Source organism: Arachis ipaensis, chromosome B2 (assembly GCF_059453495.1).
Source record: "Arachis ipaensis isolate K30076 ecotype BB chromosome B2, ASM5945349v1, whole genome shotgun sequence".
NCBI classification, from domain to species: domain Eukaryota; kingdom Viridiplantae; phylum Streptophyta; class Magnoliopsida; order Fabales; family Fabaceae; genus Arachis; species Arachis ipaensis.
The window spans coordinates 2,846,302-2,861,824 of record NC_142437.1 but is presented as its reverse complement, the minus strand read 5'-3'; the positions used below and the strand labels follow the sequence as shown (position 1 = coordinate 2,861,824).

At 32.9% G+C, this 15,523-nt stretch overlaps 2 protein-coding genes across 4 annotated transcripts; both read left to right on the top strand.

The window, feature by feature from the left end:
* The first annotated feature begins 412 nt into the window (after positions 1–412).
* LOC107622314 (CAAX prenyl protease 1 homolog) lies at positions 413–7,718 on the top strand. 2 transcript variants are annotated; one of them, XM_016324174.3, is made up of 16 exons: positions 413–609; positions 775–1,043; positions 2,251–2,420; positions 3,436–3,583; positions 3,692–3,776; positions 3,865–3,960; positions 4,591–4,656; positions 4,809–4,907; positions 5,043–5,156; positions 5,257–5,367; positions 5,566–5,628; positions 6,326–6,418; positions 6,543–6,656; positions 6,906–6,977; positions 7,087–7,152; positions 7,363–7,718. In XM_016324174.3, the coding sequence occupies exons 3-16, from the start codon at positions 2,390–2,392 to the stop codon at positions 7,477–7,479; spliced, it is 1,275 nt and encodes a 424-aa protein (XP_016179660.1). In that variant the 5' UTR covers positions 413–609; positions 775–1,043; positions 2,251–2,389; the 3' UTR covers positions 7,480–7,718. The 2 variants fall into 2 exon arrangements, with proteins under 2 accessions (XP_016179660.1, XP_016179667.1); XM_016324181.3 differs by lacking the exon at positions 2,251–2,420.
* Positions 7,719–12,192: 4,474 nt separating this feature from the next.
* LOC107622211 (putative serine/threonine-protein kinase At1g01540) lies at positions 12,193–15,459 on the top strand. Of its 2 annotated transcripts, none has more exons than XM_016324097.3 (7): positions 12,193–12,927; positions 13,775–13,879; positions 13,966–14,088; positions 14,174–14,344; positions 14,455–14,584; positions 14,703–14,912; positions 15,033–15,459. In XM_016324097.3, the coding sequence occupies exons 1-7, from the start codon at positions 12,320–12,322 to the stop codon at positions 15,189–15,191; spliced, it is 1,506 nt and encodes a 501-aa protein (XP_016179583.3). In that variant the 5' UTR covers positions 12,193–12,319; the 3' UTR covers positions 15,192–15,459. The 2 variants fall into 2 exon arrangements, with proteins under 2 accessions (XP_016179583.3, XP_088360711.1); XM_088504585.1 differs by having other exon boundaries at positions 15,039–15,410.
* The last annotated feature ends 64 nt before the right edge of the window (positions 15,460–15,523 follow it).

Genomic DNA, 15,523 nt, shown 5'->3' with positions numbered 1-15,523 from the left:
ACAAAACGGTGTCGTTTTTGTGTTTCAGACATCTCATTTTCTAATAATGAATATGAAATATCTGCTGATGTGACATTTTCTAACTATAGACACCTACTAGAACTCTAACTTAGTAACTTCTCAAATAACACAGCTCATTCCACCAAATCTAATTTTGCGCCATTCTTTTCTCTTCCATTTTTTCCGTTGGATTTAAATTCTCTAAATTTTAAATTTTATTTTAGAAGATAAAATATAATTTTTTATTATTTATATTATAAATGAAAATAAAAAAAATATAAAAAAAATTAGTAAGAGATTATATTTTATTCTCTAAAATATAAATTCAAAATTTAGAAGATTCAAATTTCTTCCTATTCTCCCTAATTATTTTCTCGGAAAAAAAAAAAACTGCCACTGGCGAGAAAATAATAACCTAACATGTTCACAACAACTCAGAGAGAGTGAAGAACAGTTGAAGCTCACCACCACCACGCACCGCAACGTGATGGTGGACGAAGAAGGTGAATTCGCCGGCACAATTTGCTCCATTTGCTACGAAGATCTCAAACCAGTTTCCGAAGATCTTCAGTCTATCTCCATTTGCGGCCACGTCTTCCACGAGCTATGGTAAACAAAATTAAAATTAAAAACAAAAGAAAAAGAAAATGTGAAAATTCCCGCTACAAACCCGCTTTTCGGTTTTCGCTATTCAATTGAAGAAAAACCTAACTAAAGTTGCGTCTTTTTAACTCGATAATTTCTTGTGCGTGTTTGTGTTTGGAAATTCTGCAGCTTGCAGCAATGGTTCGGGTACTGTTCGAGAGTGAAGAAGCACACTTGCCCCGTTTGCAAGCAGAATTGCAGGGTCAGCGATGCTTGCAGGCTTTACTTCCAATCGGTGGGAGATGTGGTCGAATCTGTTATGCATCGGAAGCCATTTGATTCTGAAGAAGATTCCGGAGTTTTGAGAAAGGAAGTGAATAGGTTGGAGGTCAGGGTCTCGGGGCTTAGTTCATAGTTGGAGAAGAAGGGGAAGGAAATTGAGCAGCTCACCAAAGGAGGTATTTTATTTTATTTGAGCCCTAATTCAAATTTGCAATTTTCTTTCCATCTTTCTGGGACATCAAGTTTGTTCTTCTAAAGTTGTTGCAATGCTAGCTTAGTAATTACCAGTTTGTTATTATAGGTAGTTACTACTACAAATAGAGCTGTTTAGCACAGACTTTGGAATATTAACTATTGCCTTTGTTATAGGGGGATCCTCAATATTTTCCCCTAGTTGTTTTATGAGCTGAAAAATCTGCTACTGAAATGTTTAGAAATGGAAATCAAAACTTAAGGGGACTTGAATCCCTTATCTGTATTTGACATGAAAACTTTTAATAGTTTGACAAGGTTAATACTTAAATCGTTTTATGTACATTGCTTGGATCAATTGAAAGCATGTATGGAAGTTTGGTTAAACTCCAAAAATCATAATTTGAACTTAAGTCAAAAGAAAAAAGTTTATCCAACATCATGCATTGAATTCATCCTCCAATGATGATTTAAAGCTAATGCTAATTAGACATAAATAATACAAGAAATACACAGATAAAAACAAATATTTTTATCAACTGTGTTGTAAATTTGAACAAATATTTTCATATACATAGTTAGAAATCAAATCTCTTATCAAATGCTTAAAGGATATCATCTAAACTATAAACCCTCTAGATTTTGTTGGTAACAAAAAAAACATGATTGAGTGATAATAAAAAGTTTTATATACTTACAATCTATTAAAAATAAATTTCTTATTTTCTCATGACTTAGTGAAAAGAATTTAATAATTTTTCAAATAAACATCCTTGTGGCAAATTTCATGAATAAATTAAATAGAATTAAATATTATTCATTTACAACTTTTGAAGAAAGGTTATATTTCGATCATATTCTAATAAATTTTTATAAATCACTGGAATGTCTTATGGTTTATTTTTTTTTTTTTTTCATGTAAACCGCATTGAAGTTTCACAATTTACATTTTTTTTTCTGTTTGCATATAAACCGCTTTTAAATCCTACAATTTATGTATTATCTTATAACTTGCTGAAATCTCCAGCGGATTATATAGAAATAAAACAGGATCGAAATGTAATCTTTTTTCAGAAAGATTATAAACGAATAATATCTGATTCCATTTAATTTATTTATGTAGTTACCATATATATATATCTTAACTCTTAAGTAAAACTGATGAAACACAAAAATATCTTCACCAAACAGATTTGGCGTGTTGACCCAAGAAAACACAATTGGGTCAACCCAACTCCCATTATATATATAGGCACATTGGAAAACTAGTATCAGCTGAAAACAAGAAAGATCTTCCCTTTGCTCCTTTTCTTCTTCAGATACTTCAGCCATGGCGTTCCCTTATATGGAAGCTGTTGTTGGTGAGCTCCTTCTTCTGCTTCCCTCCTCTTCTTCTTCTCTCTGTGCAATGGCACTGTCGTAATTTTCCATGTCCTTTCTTACAAGCTAGGAATCGTTTTCAATGAGCTGCTGTTAGCTGTGTTGATAATTTGTTTCATTTATTTCATGATATGAGAAGGTTTCCATTTGTGATGAGTTTTCATGTGAATGACTTGTGGGAAGCTTAGGTTTATCTTCAACTTTTCTGGGATCTGAATTCAGGGTTTATCATCAAAATTTATGGGTTTTTTTTTTGTTTTTAATTCCTCCCGATTAGGTGAAAATTATTATTTTTTTCTTTCACCTTATGAGGATTATGAATCCTTCAATTTTCATAGGACCTTGGAGCTAGGTGCATTTCTAGGAAAATTTGAGTTAGAAGTGTTGAGTTTTATGGATAATTGATATGAAAAAAGAAGGTAAAACCTTGTGATCGATATAGTCATGATTCTTTATGTTCATATCTTTGTGGGAGTTAAATAGTGCATAGTACTTATAACTTCTAGCTAGAGTGAACTGAATTGGTCAAAAGCGTCCTTGCAAAGTAATCAAACTCAAAGTTGACATAAACACGAATCAAACTCAATTTATGGACCTGAACTGGTAAATGAGAGTTTGATAACATTGTGGCCTTTTTTCAATATTATTTTTCTGATGAGAACATCGTTGCCTTGTATTGCATTTCTACTCGTTTGAGTGTTTCTTATAAATTAGCTGGCTTTGGTTGTAAGATGAACTCCTTAAGCATCTTAAACCAAAATAGAACATGTTAATTATACACTTGTGACAATCTGCAGCATTTTCGGGCTGTAGCTTTGAATAAATTAAGAAATATCAATTAGAAAACGAAAAATTTGTTGGCAATGTCATATCAAGTGTTGATTCTGTATGGATTTACCCCAAATCATCCAATGTTGTGTATGACTGTGGTAATATTACATGTCAGAAACATATAGGATATACCTGATTTATGTTTTTCATCTAATAAATTTTCAGGGTTTATGATCTTTATGTACTTCTTTGAAACTTACTTGGATATACGACAATATAAGGCACTCAAACTTCCTACTCTTCCAAAGACTTTAGAAGGCGTAATCAGCCAAGATAAATTTTTGAAATCCAGGGCCTACAGTCTTGATAAAAGGTTTGTTATTTTGTTTATTTGATATTCATATGTCTTCCTGAAGTTTGCTTCTATAGTTTATGTCTTGTTAATGTTCTTATACATGGGAGGTTTATTTATTTTTTTCAGATACTTCCTTTTTGTTCAGAAGTTTGTAAAAGTAGTGATGGACTCCACAATCTTGTACTTTTGGGTGTTACCCTGGTTTTGGAAGGTAAAAGTTCAATTCAGTGTTTTTTGTGAAACCCAACATAGCAACTATATCATGAGTCTTGACCAATTAATCCTATTCTTGATTGCAGAAATCAGAACATTTGATGACATTCGTAGGTCTGAATGCAGAAAATGAAATATTGCATACCCTTGGTTTTTTAGCTGGTGTCATGCTCTGGTCACAGGTATGTACAAAATGTTGCAAGACCTTTGATAAAAATAAGCTTTATTGATATCAATATTTACATCGTATATTCCATTCCAGTTTAAGTTTCTTTGGTCCATCTTGCAAAATTATGGAAAATAAAGAGAGATGTGAACCATAAGAATTGAGTTGTTGGGATGAGATACGGCAGTGTGTTGAGTGTTACTTGCGATAGAAAACTGCCACTCAATATTCAATGCAAATCTACTTGTATTGCACTGTTGTATTTAAATGAATGTTCGGCAACCAAAACCAAAAAGCAAAAAACCTCAATGTTGCAAAGATGAGTATTATTTTTAAGAGTGGTCACAAAAGACAAGAGAAGACCAGGAATAACACCAGTAGAAGCCTTAGTAAGGAGTAGAACAAAATGAGAAGCTGTTCAATAATTAGAGGTAGAGGGAAGCAAGGAAAAATTACTGATGACAATTAAGATTGACTAAGGTTGAATGGCTTCTTTGCAAACACGATTCACAAGAGGACTCAATGTTATTGTTCGATCCGTGTATTGAGCCCTTAGTCGGAGAAGGCCTTGTCACTTTTGTTGTAGTGTTCAATTCACATCTTATCTGTGAATGAATGACCTAAGCTTTACTACCTGTTTTTGCAGATAACTGATTTGCCTTTCTCTCTGTACCTAACTTTTGTGATTGAGGCCCGTCATGGTTTCAACAAGGTTCATGCTCTTCCTTTGATCCTCTTGTATTCTTTATTTTTTTTAAATTATTTCTGTTTAATGTCTTATTTTGCTAAATGATAATATTGTCTAGCTTCTATACATTTCATCTTCATAATGGTTCATGTTGTTACCTTTTTCATCTATTACAGCAAACAATATGGTTGTTCTTTAGGGACATGATCAAAGGAATGTTGATAGCCATTGTAATTGGTCCACCTATTGTGGCTGCAGTTATTGTAATGGTGCAGGTAAGATCCTGAGCGCTGTTGAAACAACTATCACATGTAAACTTTTCGTTGCAATATTTACTGTCATACTGTATATGTTATCACTGTTATTGTAATTTTAGAGTGCTTATATTCTTTCTTCTATGATTTTTGCAGAAAGGAAGTCCTTACCTTGCTATCTATCTATGGGGATTCATTCTTGTTCTTTCTCTTGTGATGATGACAATTTATCCAGTCCTGATAGCTCCACTTTTCAACAAATTCACCCCAGTTAGTATTTCAAAACATTAAATAATCTTTTAAGAACAGTTTTTGAATGTGCAATATTTTTTTTTAATCACCACTCCCTTCATGTTTTGCTGGGGTCCAGCTTCCCGAAGGTACACTCAGGGAGAAAATTGAGAAACTTGCTGCCTCCCTCAAGTTTCCATTAAAGAAGTTGTTTGTTGTTGATGGATCAACAAGGTCAAGCCACAGCAATGTAAGGATTGAAGTCCTTGAAATCTACTACTCCATTTCCATTTCCTTTTCCTTTTTATTTATTTATTTATTTACATGAGGATGGAACCACCACAGCTCAATAGTGGCATAGGCTACAGGATGTGTATTCTTTTTTTTCTCATTTTTGTTGTGATTCTATTATTAAATTTTCCTCAATATATGATTACAAATATTGCAGGCCTATATGTATGGATTCTTCAAGAACAAGCGGATTGTCTTATATGACACATTGATTCAGCAGGTTTTAGATTACTGTAAATTATTTTCATGTTTGTGATTGTTACAGTTTCTTCTGTGTACCTGTGAGGCTTTATGTAATTATTTCTTTGAAAACCCTTCTTGCATTATTTCAAGCAGTGACTTGTTTAATAAATCTAGAATCCTTCTATGCATACGGTTGTCTTCTACTTATTGACTTGGTTTGGGAAAGTTAGTCTAGTTTAAGCTTGCATATTGAAGATTATAGTACTAATTTTTATTGCTTGAGAACTACTATATTTAAAAACTGAAGAACCATATGACATGACATTGTCATTGGGGGACCAAAATGCAGATTTACTTATCATATGATATAGTAGGAAATTACAGTTCTTTTCCTTGTATTTGGCTACCATATCGAGGGCCTCTTATCCCTCATCCTCCCCTCCAAAAAAAAAAAATTCTTTCTATGCATCTTAATGAAACTCTTTTATTTTAAAAAATAATGTGCTGTTTCCTTTTCTTGTCGCGTTTGGGGGGCAAATGTGAAAGAATTGTGGAGGCCAACTCATAGTGACAAAAGCCATATAAACTAACAAATGTTTGCAAACATTTGGGGAATATATTATTGATATACAAATGTTTGCAAACATTTGGGGAATATATTATTGATATCATATCCTTAGTTGTATAGTAGTTGGTCATGGTTGATGTTCACATTATCAAATGTTATTTTACAGTACAAAAATGATGATGAAGTTGTAGCTGTTATTGCCCATGAACTGGGGCATTGGAAGCTTAACCACACTGTGTACGGGTTTGTTCTATTCCAGGTCTGTGTAGTAGCATTCTTTTTCTCATACAACATACTTTCTTGTCCCATCACATTGCTTTGAGCTATTCATTGTTGAGTTGGGTGACTATTTTGCCTGATATATACTCTTCTGATTGGTACAGGTTCTTACACTATTGCAATTTGGCGGATATACTCTTGTGAGGAACTCAAGCGATCTGTTTCGAAGTTTTGGATTTGATACACAGCCAGTCCTCATTGGACTAATCATATTTCAGGTATTTTTCGAAATCATGGTTGAGTTGAAAAGTAGTATAGCTAGTTTCTGTCTGTCCATTAAAACCGCAGAAAAGACGAAGCATGTTGTAAAGAAGCATTATAAAAGATGGTCACATTAGTACATTTTTTCCGGTTAGTTTACAAGAGCTCGTTCACTCGAACCTCCTTGTTGACATTTCTTTACTGTAATGTTTCAAATTTACTTAGAATGCCTTTGACATTTTTTTTTTACCTGGCTTTATCGGCAGCATACTGTAATCCCCATCCAGCACCTTGTGAGCTTTGGTCTGAATCTCGTGAGCCGATCATTTGAATTCCAGGTTACTCCCTTTCCTTATTCAGCCATGTGTTACAGTGGTGATGTTCTTGTTTTCTGTTTTCCTGTTTAAATCTCTCTCTTCTACTTATGTGTATCATCATCCAATGCAGGCTGATGCTTTCGCCAAGAAGCTTGGATACGCAGCTGAACTACGGGACGCCCTTGTGAAACTACAGGTAATTCTATCTATTTGATGTTCTAGTTTCATATAATTGTATGTTTATGAATTTCGGCGATACATCTGATTCATGATATACCTAACATTTTATTCTTTGCTTGAAATTATGCAAAATTAATCAGTACATGGGTTTTGTTCCTGGTAAAAGATGGAGTAATCTTGAATCTTTACTGCTGCATCTGACTGAATTTCTAATTGTGACTTTCAGGAGGAGAATCTATCAGCTATGAACACAGATCCATGGTACTCTGCATATCACTACTCTCATCCCCCTCTTGTTGAACGGTTGGCTGCAATCGACAAATCAGATAAGAAGGAAAAATAGGGAAAAACAAACTATAGACGAAGAGATTCAAAGCTTCATTGTACTCTAACTTGCTATGAATGAGTGCTACAATTTGTTTGTTTAGTAGCAAGGCTTTGAATCAGATAAGTTTGTTTGTTTAATAACTAAAAAGGATTATTTGATATCCATTGTTCTGAATTTTGAGTAGTCTATAAGATTCTCTACTTTTCAGTTTCTGATGAAATTATTTAATGAAAGTAGATTACCTTTACATTTCATTTTTAAATCTCAATTGATTGATTGAATATTCTAGCTCCTTTAAGTGGATGATAGTAAAGCATTGACAAAAAAGAAACCTTATCTTAAACCTCAAGTCTTCACTAGACAACATAGGAACTTCAAAAATATGCATTATTAGCTACTTTAATCCTTATGTTTGACATATAATGCTCAAACTAAAGCTTAATGTGTTATAAAGAATTCATAAGAGAAATTTCAATGGCAAGCAAGGGATAAAGTGATGCTCCTTTCTCATTCAAAGCAATGGTTTGAAGTTCACCTATATGATCCCTTATGTGTCCTTAATTGGCTTCCAACATCCTAAAGAAATTGATTGGATGGAATAACTAAATCATAAAATTGGTCATTTTTTTTTCACGCTTCATTTTCTGGAATGTTTTTTTTTTTTTATACCAAAAATATAAGACTTGAACCCGTAACTTCTTAATTGAGTATGGGGAGATTATGCCATTTGAACTATAACTCATTGGCTCTGGAATTTGCTTTTTGAAAACACCAGACATCTGTTTCATATCTTTTATGACCTGCCCTACTTAGATGCTATCTATATCTGCCTTTAATTGGTAGCATCCCATTACTTTTACTGTTATTTCTTGTGACCTACCCCACTTTGTTCCACACTCTTCAATATTTTCAGTTGTTTTATTTTAATCGTTTTTTACTCGTATTTTTGATATTTTATATTCGCTATGTGTTTATTATTTCATTATCTCATATTCTCATTACATATATTTTTGTACCCATGGTGTACTAAATCCAATAATTACATGAGAATTATATTTTATTCTATAATAATAAAATACCAATAATATAATACAACAACAAAACCTTATTCTATTAGGTAGAATCGGCTAAATAAAATACCAATTATACAATAAATATAAAAGAAATTTAGTCACCGAAACATTTGTATTTTTTTCCCCTCCTATATAATGCCTTCTTGAAAAAGCACTAGACTTTAGTGGCCTACATTATATGATATAATAATGCATGAAATTTTTGCACTGAACCACTTGCACCTTAAAAAAAATACCTTATTGACTAGTGAGTAACTTGATCAAATTACATGAATAAATTGTATTAAAAGAATTTCATAGTTGATCAGCAGTAATTAATGCCGTAGAGCTCCAAATGGAGCTCACTTTGTTTAGTGATTTAAAGATAAGATAAAGTGATTAAAAAATAAAAAAAAAAGTTAAACATGAGTGTAAGACTAAGTAATCCTATTCTTTAAGAAAATAAAAAATAACCACCACAAGACAAATAATATTTTTTTTAAGAAATGCCTTTTCGAACTTTCATGGTGCATTATGCTGTCTAAATCCATGGGGGCAACCCATTAATGGCGACTATTTTTAATTACATTTTGTAAATTTGTCACGATTCACTAGAATACTATATTCACTAGTTTATTAGAGATAACTCTCATTTTTATTTCTTAAATGTATACCTTCACGGAAACTTAGTAGTATAAGTAGAACAATAAAAAAAATGAAATAATTGAATTAATTATTCATTCATAAATTGAACCTTGTTTCTAAATTACAACTACATAATCAATCTTAACCTTCTTGGTACTCATTCTGAAACTTATTGCATATCCAAGCCTAACCAGAAAAAAAAAAAAATTGAAGTGTTACTACCAAAATTATAGTTTGTGTCTCACGTATTTAAACAAAACATAATTTTTCAGAAAAAAAAAAAAAGTTTAGGTCCCACGTAACATTATCCATTTCGTACATTATGCAATTTTTTCATGTCTGTTCACTTAATAGTGATGGAATAGTGAAACGAGGATTTTAAAATCATTCATTAATCATTGCAACCTAGTACAGAAAACGAAACAAACAAATCAGTTAAGCTTAGAAAATTATTATTCTTGGTATAATCAAAATGAGTTGTGTGTATAGTAAGATATGAGTCCTTAATCTTAGGTATATTGCTCTCTATTATAAGGTTAAAACGTGAATATCTTTCGAGGATATTAAAAATAATAAAATTTAATTAAAAAGGTAGAATTATAAATTTTCTATTAAGTCACTTTGGACAATTATTATGCAACATTGAAGGATAGGAAAATGTTTTATATGTTAAAACTTTACCTAACAATTAATAAAGATAACGTTATCCATTCATTTACGTTTATCCTCAAGATGAGTTAATACTCAATTTGGTCCCTGAACTTACCCGCGAGTCTCAATTTAGTCCCTGAGGTTTCAATTGCTTCTATTTAGTCCCCAAAGTTTATAAACGTGCCTCATATTAGTCCCTGAGACGATTTTTAGTATAAAAACGTTAATGGAGCGCTGTTATAGACTATCAAATGTCATGTTAAAACTTGTAAAATGATGTAGTTTTGGTTTTGGTATTTAAATAGCTCAAAAACGGTATCATATCACTTATTTTGTTAGGTAAAATTTTAATAAACACCATTTACGATGTTGTTTTTGGGTTATTTGAGTGCCAAAACTAAAACGACATCATTTTACAAGGTTTAGTGTGGCATCCGACTGTTCACGACAGTGTTCCGGTAACGTTTGTACGTTGAAAATTGTTTCAAGGACTAATATGAGTTATGTTCACAAAGTTTGAGGACTAAATAAAGGCAATTGAAACTTTAGGGACTAAATTGTGGCTTGCATGCAAGTTCAGGGACCAAATTGAGTATTATCTCCCTCAAGATATTTTTAATTTTTTTTGTCTATATTATTGATATCCTTAAGCTAATAACATCATTTTAGTAAATCAGTTAAATTGGCTATGATTTAAGTTAGCCGTAACTAGCTGTAACATTTTTTTAGTAAATTAGTTAACTAGATATAAAAAAAAATCCATTCTAACTTTAAAGAATGCGTCTTTTTTGATGAATAAATGGAGATACTATCTTATTTATTTTTGACAATGTTATTTTGATATTTGGTCTCAACCTCGAATGATCCATATAAACGAATTATTTGAGAATTTATTTCATTTTTTTTAGGGCTATCTTTCAAATGTACTGCTAAACTTTTCAGTGGTACGGAATCAAATGTTAGAAAATTTATTTCTAATAGAAATTGTTATGAAAAAACTTGATACAATAGTCTCAATTATTCTCTTAATTTATTTTTTTTTACTAAAGATAGGAGATTCGATCCCGCAACCTCTTAATTGAGTATGAGGAGACTATGTCATTTGAGCTATTATTCATCGGCAATTATTCTTTTAGTTAGATCTTTACCTAAAGCGAAATTTTATAATTTAACTAATTTGCTAAAATAATGTTACAGCTAGTTACAACTAACTTAAATCATAACCAATCTAACTGATTTGCTAAAATGATGTTATTAGCTTAAAGGTATCAACATATATACATAATTATAATATGAAAATTAACTAGAAATAATTTCTTCTATAATTATTTATGTTTTCTTTTCTTAAATCTTAAGCAGCATGCGTGACATTATATAACCTCATTTTATAAAGAGAGTAGTTTAAATATAAAGGTTGATATGGAGGAAGTGGCATGTGAATCTTGACTTTTGTTCATGTGTTTATGGAAACAAAAATATCTTGTCAGAAATAAAGCTAACTCAGTTTCAGTTTCGTTTGAAGAGCCTTCTCCAAATCTGATTCCTTATTACTCCTTTGATTGTTGCGGATATTAAGGATGTACTATTGTCCTCTCACCTACAAAGTATTCAAATTATTTTGATATTGGGGGTGGAAATAGGGTTTTTTAGAATTATGGATGATAAATATGAAATTTTTTTATTTAAAATGTAGAAATTAAATTTTTTGATTTTTTTGGGAATAAAAATCAGACCATCTAATTTATTAAGAATAAAAATCGGATTATCTGATTTATGAATTTTTTTTAAAAGTCACAACAAACAAATTGGACTCTCCAATTTGATATTAACAAAATTTTAAAAATTAACTTACAAAGTAATCTGGACCTACTGATTACTGATTTTCATATCAAAATAAAAACCTATGCACCACCAACAGAATTGAATTTATCTTCCATAATAAAAATTTTTAGCCTACAAAGTACTTTCCTTACCTTTGTTAATTTTTAATTTTTCATTGAACTATACAAAATAAGGAGAAAAAACTTAAAAAGATTGGGATTTAGTAAAATATTATAATTTTTAATATATATAATATATTTTTTAAAAAATACAAAATTTACGAACAATGATTAGAATTTTATAAAATATTTTATCAATTTTATTATATACACATCTTTTATAATAAATACTATTTTGTTTTGACATTAGTATTTTTTAATAATCAAGTATATATTTTCTTTGTTTTATAATTAAAAAATAATTATAACCTCTCCATATTCTTTAGAAGTTACGAATTCGAGTATTTCTTTAATAAAAAAAATAAAAAAATTTCAAATTTACAGTAGTTGATAATAATCGTATTTTTATATTTTTTATAATTTATTTGAAAGTTTTTCTTTTGAACACTCTCTCCGTCTCTCTCACTTGAACTCACTCAGATTCTGATTCTCTCTCTCTCTCTCTCTCTCTCTCTCTCTCTCTGAGAGAAACACACACTCATCACTTCTCACTTCGAACTTGTAACAATGTCAGTCTACGACGCAGCATTCGTAGAAACACAGCTCTCAAAGCGCACTTCCATCTTCGGCCTCCGTCTATGGGTCCTCATCGGAATCCTCGTCGGCGCTCTCATCGTCTTCTCCCTCTTCCTCCTCTCTCTCTGCTTCACCTCCCGCCGCAACCGCCGCCACCGCCGCAACCACAAGCCTCTCACTCCTCTCGTCTCCAAGGAAATCCAGGAAATCATTTCCACTCCTCCCAATCCTCAACCGCATGAACTCCACCTCGACATCGGAAAAGCTGCGGCGGCGGAGCAGCACCGCAGGGTGGTGTCTGCTGTGGCTTTCTCAAGCGGAGAAAGCAAAGGCGGCGGCGGCGGCGGCGGAGGAGGAGGAGGAGGAGGAGGAGGAAGCGTGTGCGAAACGACGTCGTCGTTTGGGAGTGGAAGCGTATCGGCGGGACCAGAGGTTTCGCATCTTGGTTGGGGGAAGTGGTTTACGCTGAGGGAAATGGAGGATGCGACTGGAGGAATGTGTGAGGAGAATGTGATCGGTGAAGGTGGCTATGGAATCGTGTACCGTGGTGTTCTCTCTGATGGTACCAATGTTGCTGTTAAGAATCTCTTGAATAACAAGTATTCTCTCTCTCTCTCTCTCTCTCTCTCTCTCTCTGCTAAGTTTTGCATTTGATCATCACAAATTCAATTCATATATGTTGTTCATTAGTATAAGAATTTAATTATGATGTACTGAAAACGATAAAACTGTTTACACATTCGTCCAATTATGTTTGTAGTTATTTTTGATGACTTGATAATACATAATTAATTGGATGTAGACACAAAACTGTGCATCAAAATTGACTTCTTTATGTTATGTTGTGTTGTGTTGTGTTCTTGCTTACTTTAATTGATGGTGAAAGTTTGTGCTTTTTCAACTAATTTGGTTAGAGTCTAATAAAGATGTTGAAATTTGAATCAGTTAACCTGAGGATTGGTCAAATGATTCTAGTATAATTTATTCTGCAACAAATTTTGGCAGTTGCTCCATCCTGTTTCATTCACTTGGTTGGTGTATTCTGTTTCGTAATCATCAATATACTTGGTGTGTTTCATGGTTGGCCGTAGTAAATTTGTGTACTTAGCGTCTTCGGGTTTCTTCAATTTGGTTGCAGATGGTGAAGAAATTATAGGCCTTTGTTATTTTGAATCAAGAGGAAGGAACATGAAATACAATGTTTCTCTTTCTTCTTTTGGACTTATTTTCTTAATAATTTGATTTCAAGGTAGCATGACTTACCACTGATGTGAAGAAAAGAATCACAACTATGTTTCTTTATTGTTGTTACTTGTCAAAAGTTTTGCAGTGTCATGTTTTGGATTTTTTTTCCCCTTGATTGTTTACTCTTTTCAATATAATGAAGGTTATCTGGTCTTACTCTTGCATATAAGTAAGCACTACCTGACGTTTGACTCATTTTAGGGGACAAGCTGAGAGAGAATTTAGGGTAGAGGTAGAAGCTATTGGTCGTGTGCGGCACAAGAATCTTGTTAGATTGCTTGGATACTGTGTTGAGGGCGCATACAGGTATTAACTCTTGACATTTCATTTGAAAAAAATTAAAGCTAAAAAGTTCAAGACTAGTAAGATTTGAAGTTTGATATGTTTCTCAGGATGCTTGTGTATGAATATGTTGACAACGGAAATCTGGACGAGTGGCTGCATGGGGATGTTGATTCTGTAAGCCCTCTGACTTGGGATATCCGGATGAACATCATCTTGGGAACGGCAAAAGGGTAGGGATCATGATCTTAATCTGCTTGAAGTTCTTCGCATGTTGTTGCATGAAATGTTTTGTTGACAGTAATGTGTGTTTTTCAGATTGGCTTATCTTCATGAGGGGCTCGAACCAAAAGTTGTCCACCGAGACGTGAAATCAAGCAATATACTCCTTGATCGCCAATGGAACCCAAAGGTTTCTGACTTTGGGCTCGCTAAGCTTCTCTGTTCTGATCATAGCTATGTCACAACCCGAGTGATGGGGACATTTGGGTTAGTATGAGTTAACCAAATAGTTTCCCTTTCTTATCAGTTAGTTTCACTTTCTATACTCAAATATTTTAGGCTTCAAAGTTCATGTTCTCTCTTTTCTTGTTCTGTAGTTATGTTGCACCGGAGTATGCATGCACTGGAATGCTGACTGAGAAGAGTGATGTTTATAGCTTTGGGATACTTATTATGGAAATAATTACCGGAAGAAGTCCCGTTGATTATAGTAAACCCCAAGGAGAGGTTAGAGGCTATAACCAATAATAGCATACAGTTTTGGTCTTAATCTTCTTACACTGTTCTGTGCTGATTATTTTCTCTCTTTTTCTGTTTTCCTAACTAGAATTTGGTATATTTGCAGGTTAATTTAATTGAGTGGTTGAAAACTATGGTTGGCAATAGAAAATCAGAGGAACTCATTGATCCGAACCTTCCTGAAAAGCCGTCTTCAAAGGCTCTTAAGCTTGCTCTGTTGGTTGCTCTTAAATGTGTTGATCCTGATGCCACAAAGAGACCTAAAATCGGACACATAATCCACATGCTTGAGGCCGACGACATCCTATTCCGTGATGTATGTTCTTTCCCTTTCTTGAACTCTGTATTATACATAACTGGAGAGCAAAAACAAGATGATTCAGCATTGCTATAATCTGATTCTCATTTATCACTACTTTATCATTCTTTCTTGTAGGAGCAGAGGACCGCAGGAGAATCGTCGCGATCCCATCGCAATTATCATCATCATGAGCAAAAGGACTCTAGCAGAGATAGGAAGCGAATAGGTGGAGAGATCACTGATCAAAGCGAAGATGATAATAGTAGTAAAATCTTGCCCATCCCACTAGATTGAGATGATAGTTGTTAAATGGTAAATGTAGCTATGTATTTATTATTTTTGGTTTTAGTAGTTTGCCTATATTAATTTCTACCTCAATCTGGACAACATGCAATGAGTGTATTTTTTGCTGCATAATTTCCTCTCCCACCACAATTTAGGATTCATTGTATACTCATATTCATTATTACTAAAAATCAAAATTTTGATGTCCTTCTGCTTTATAAGACAAAAGTAGCTCAAGTGTTGAATAAAAAGTATTAATATTTTCAAGTTGTTCAAACTGTAGTATTAAACTACCTTTGTCTCATTCTGGTCCATCATAACTTATGGCCCCATCATAAATT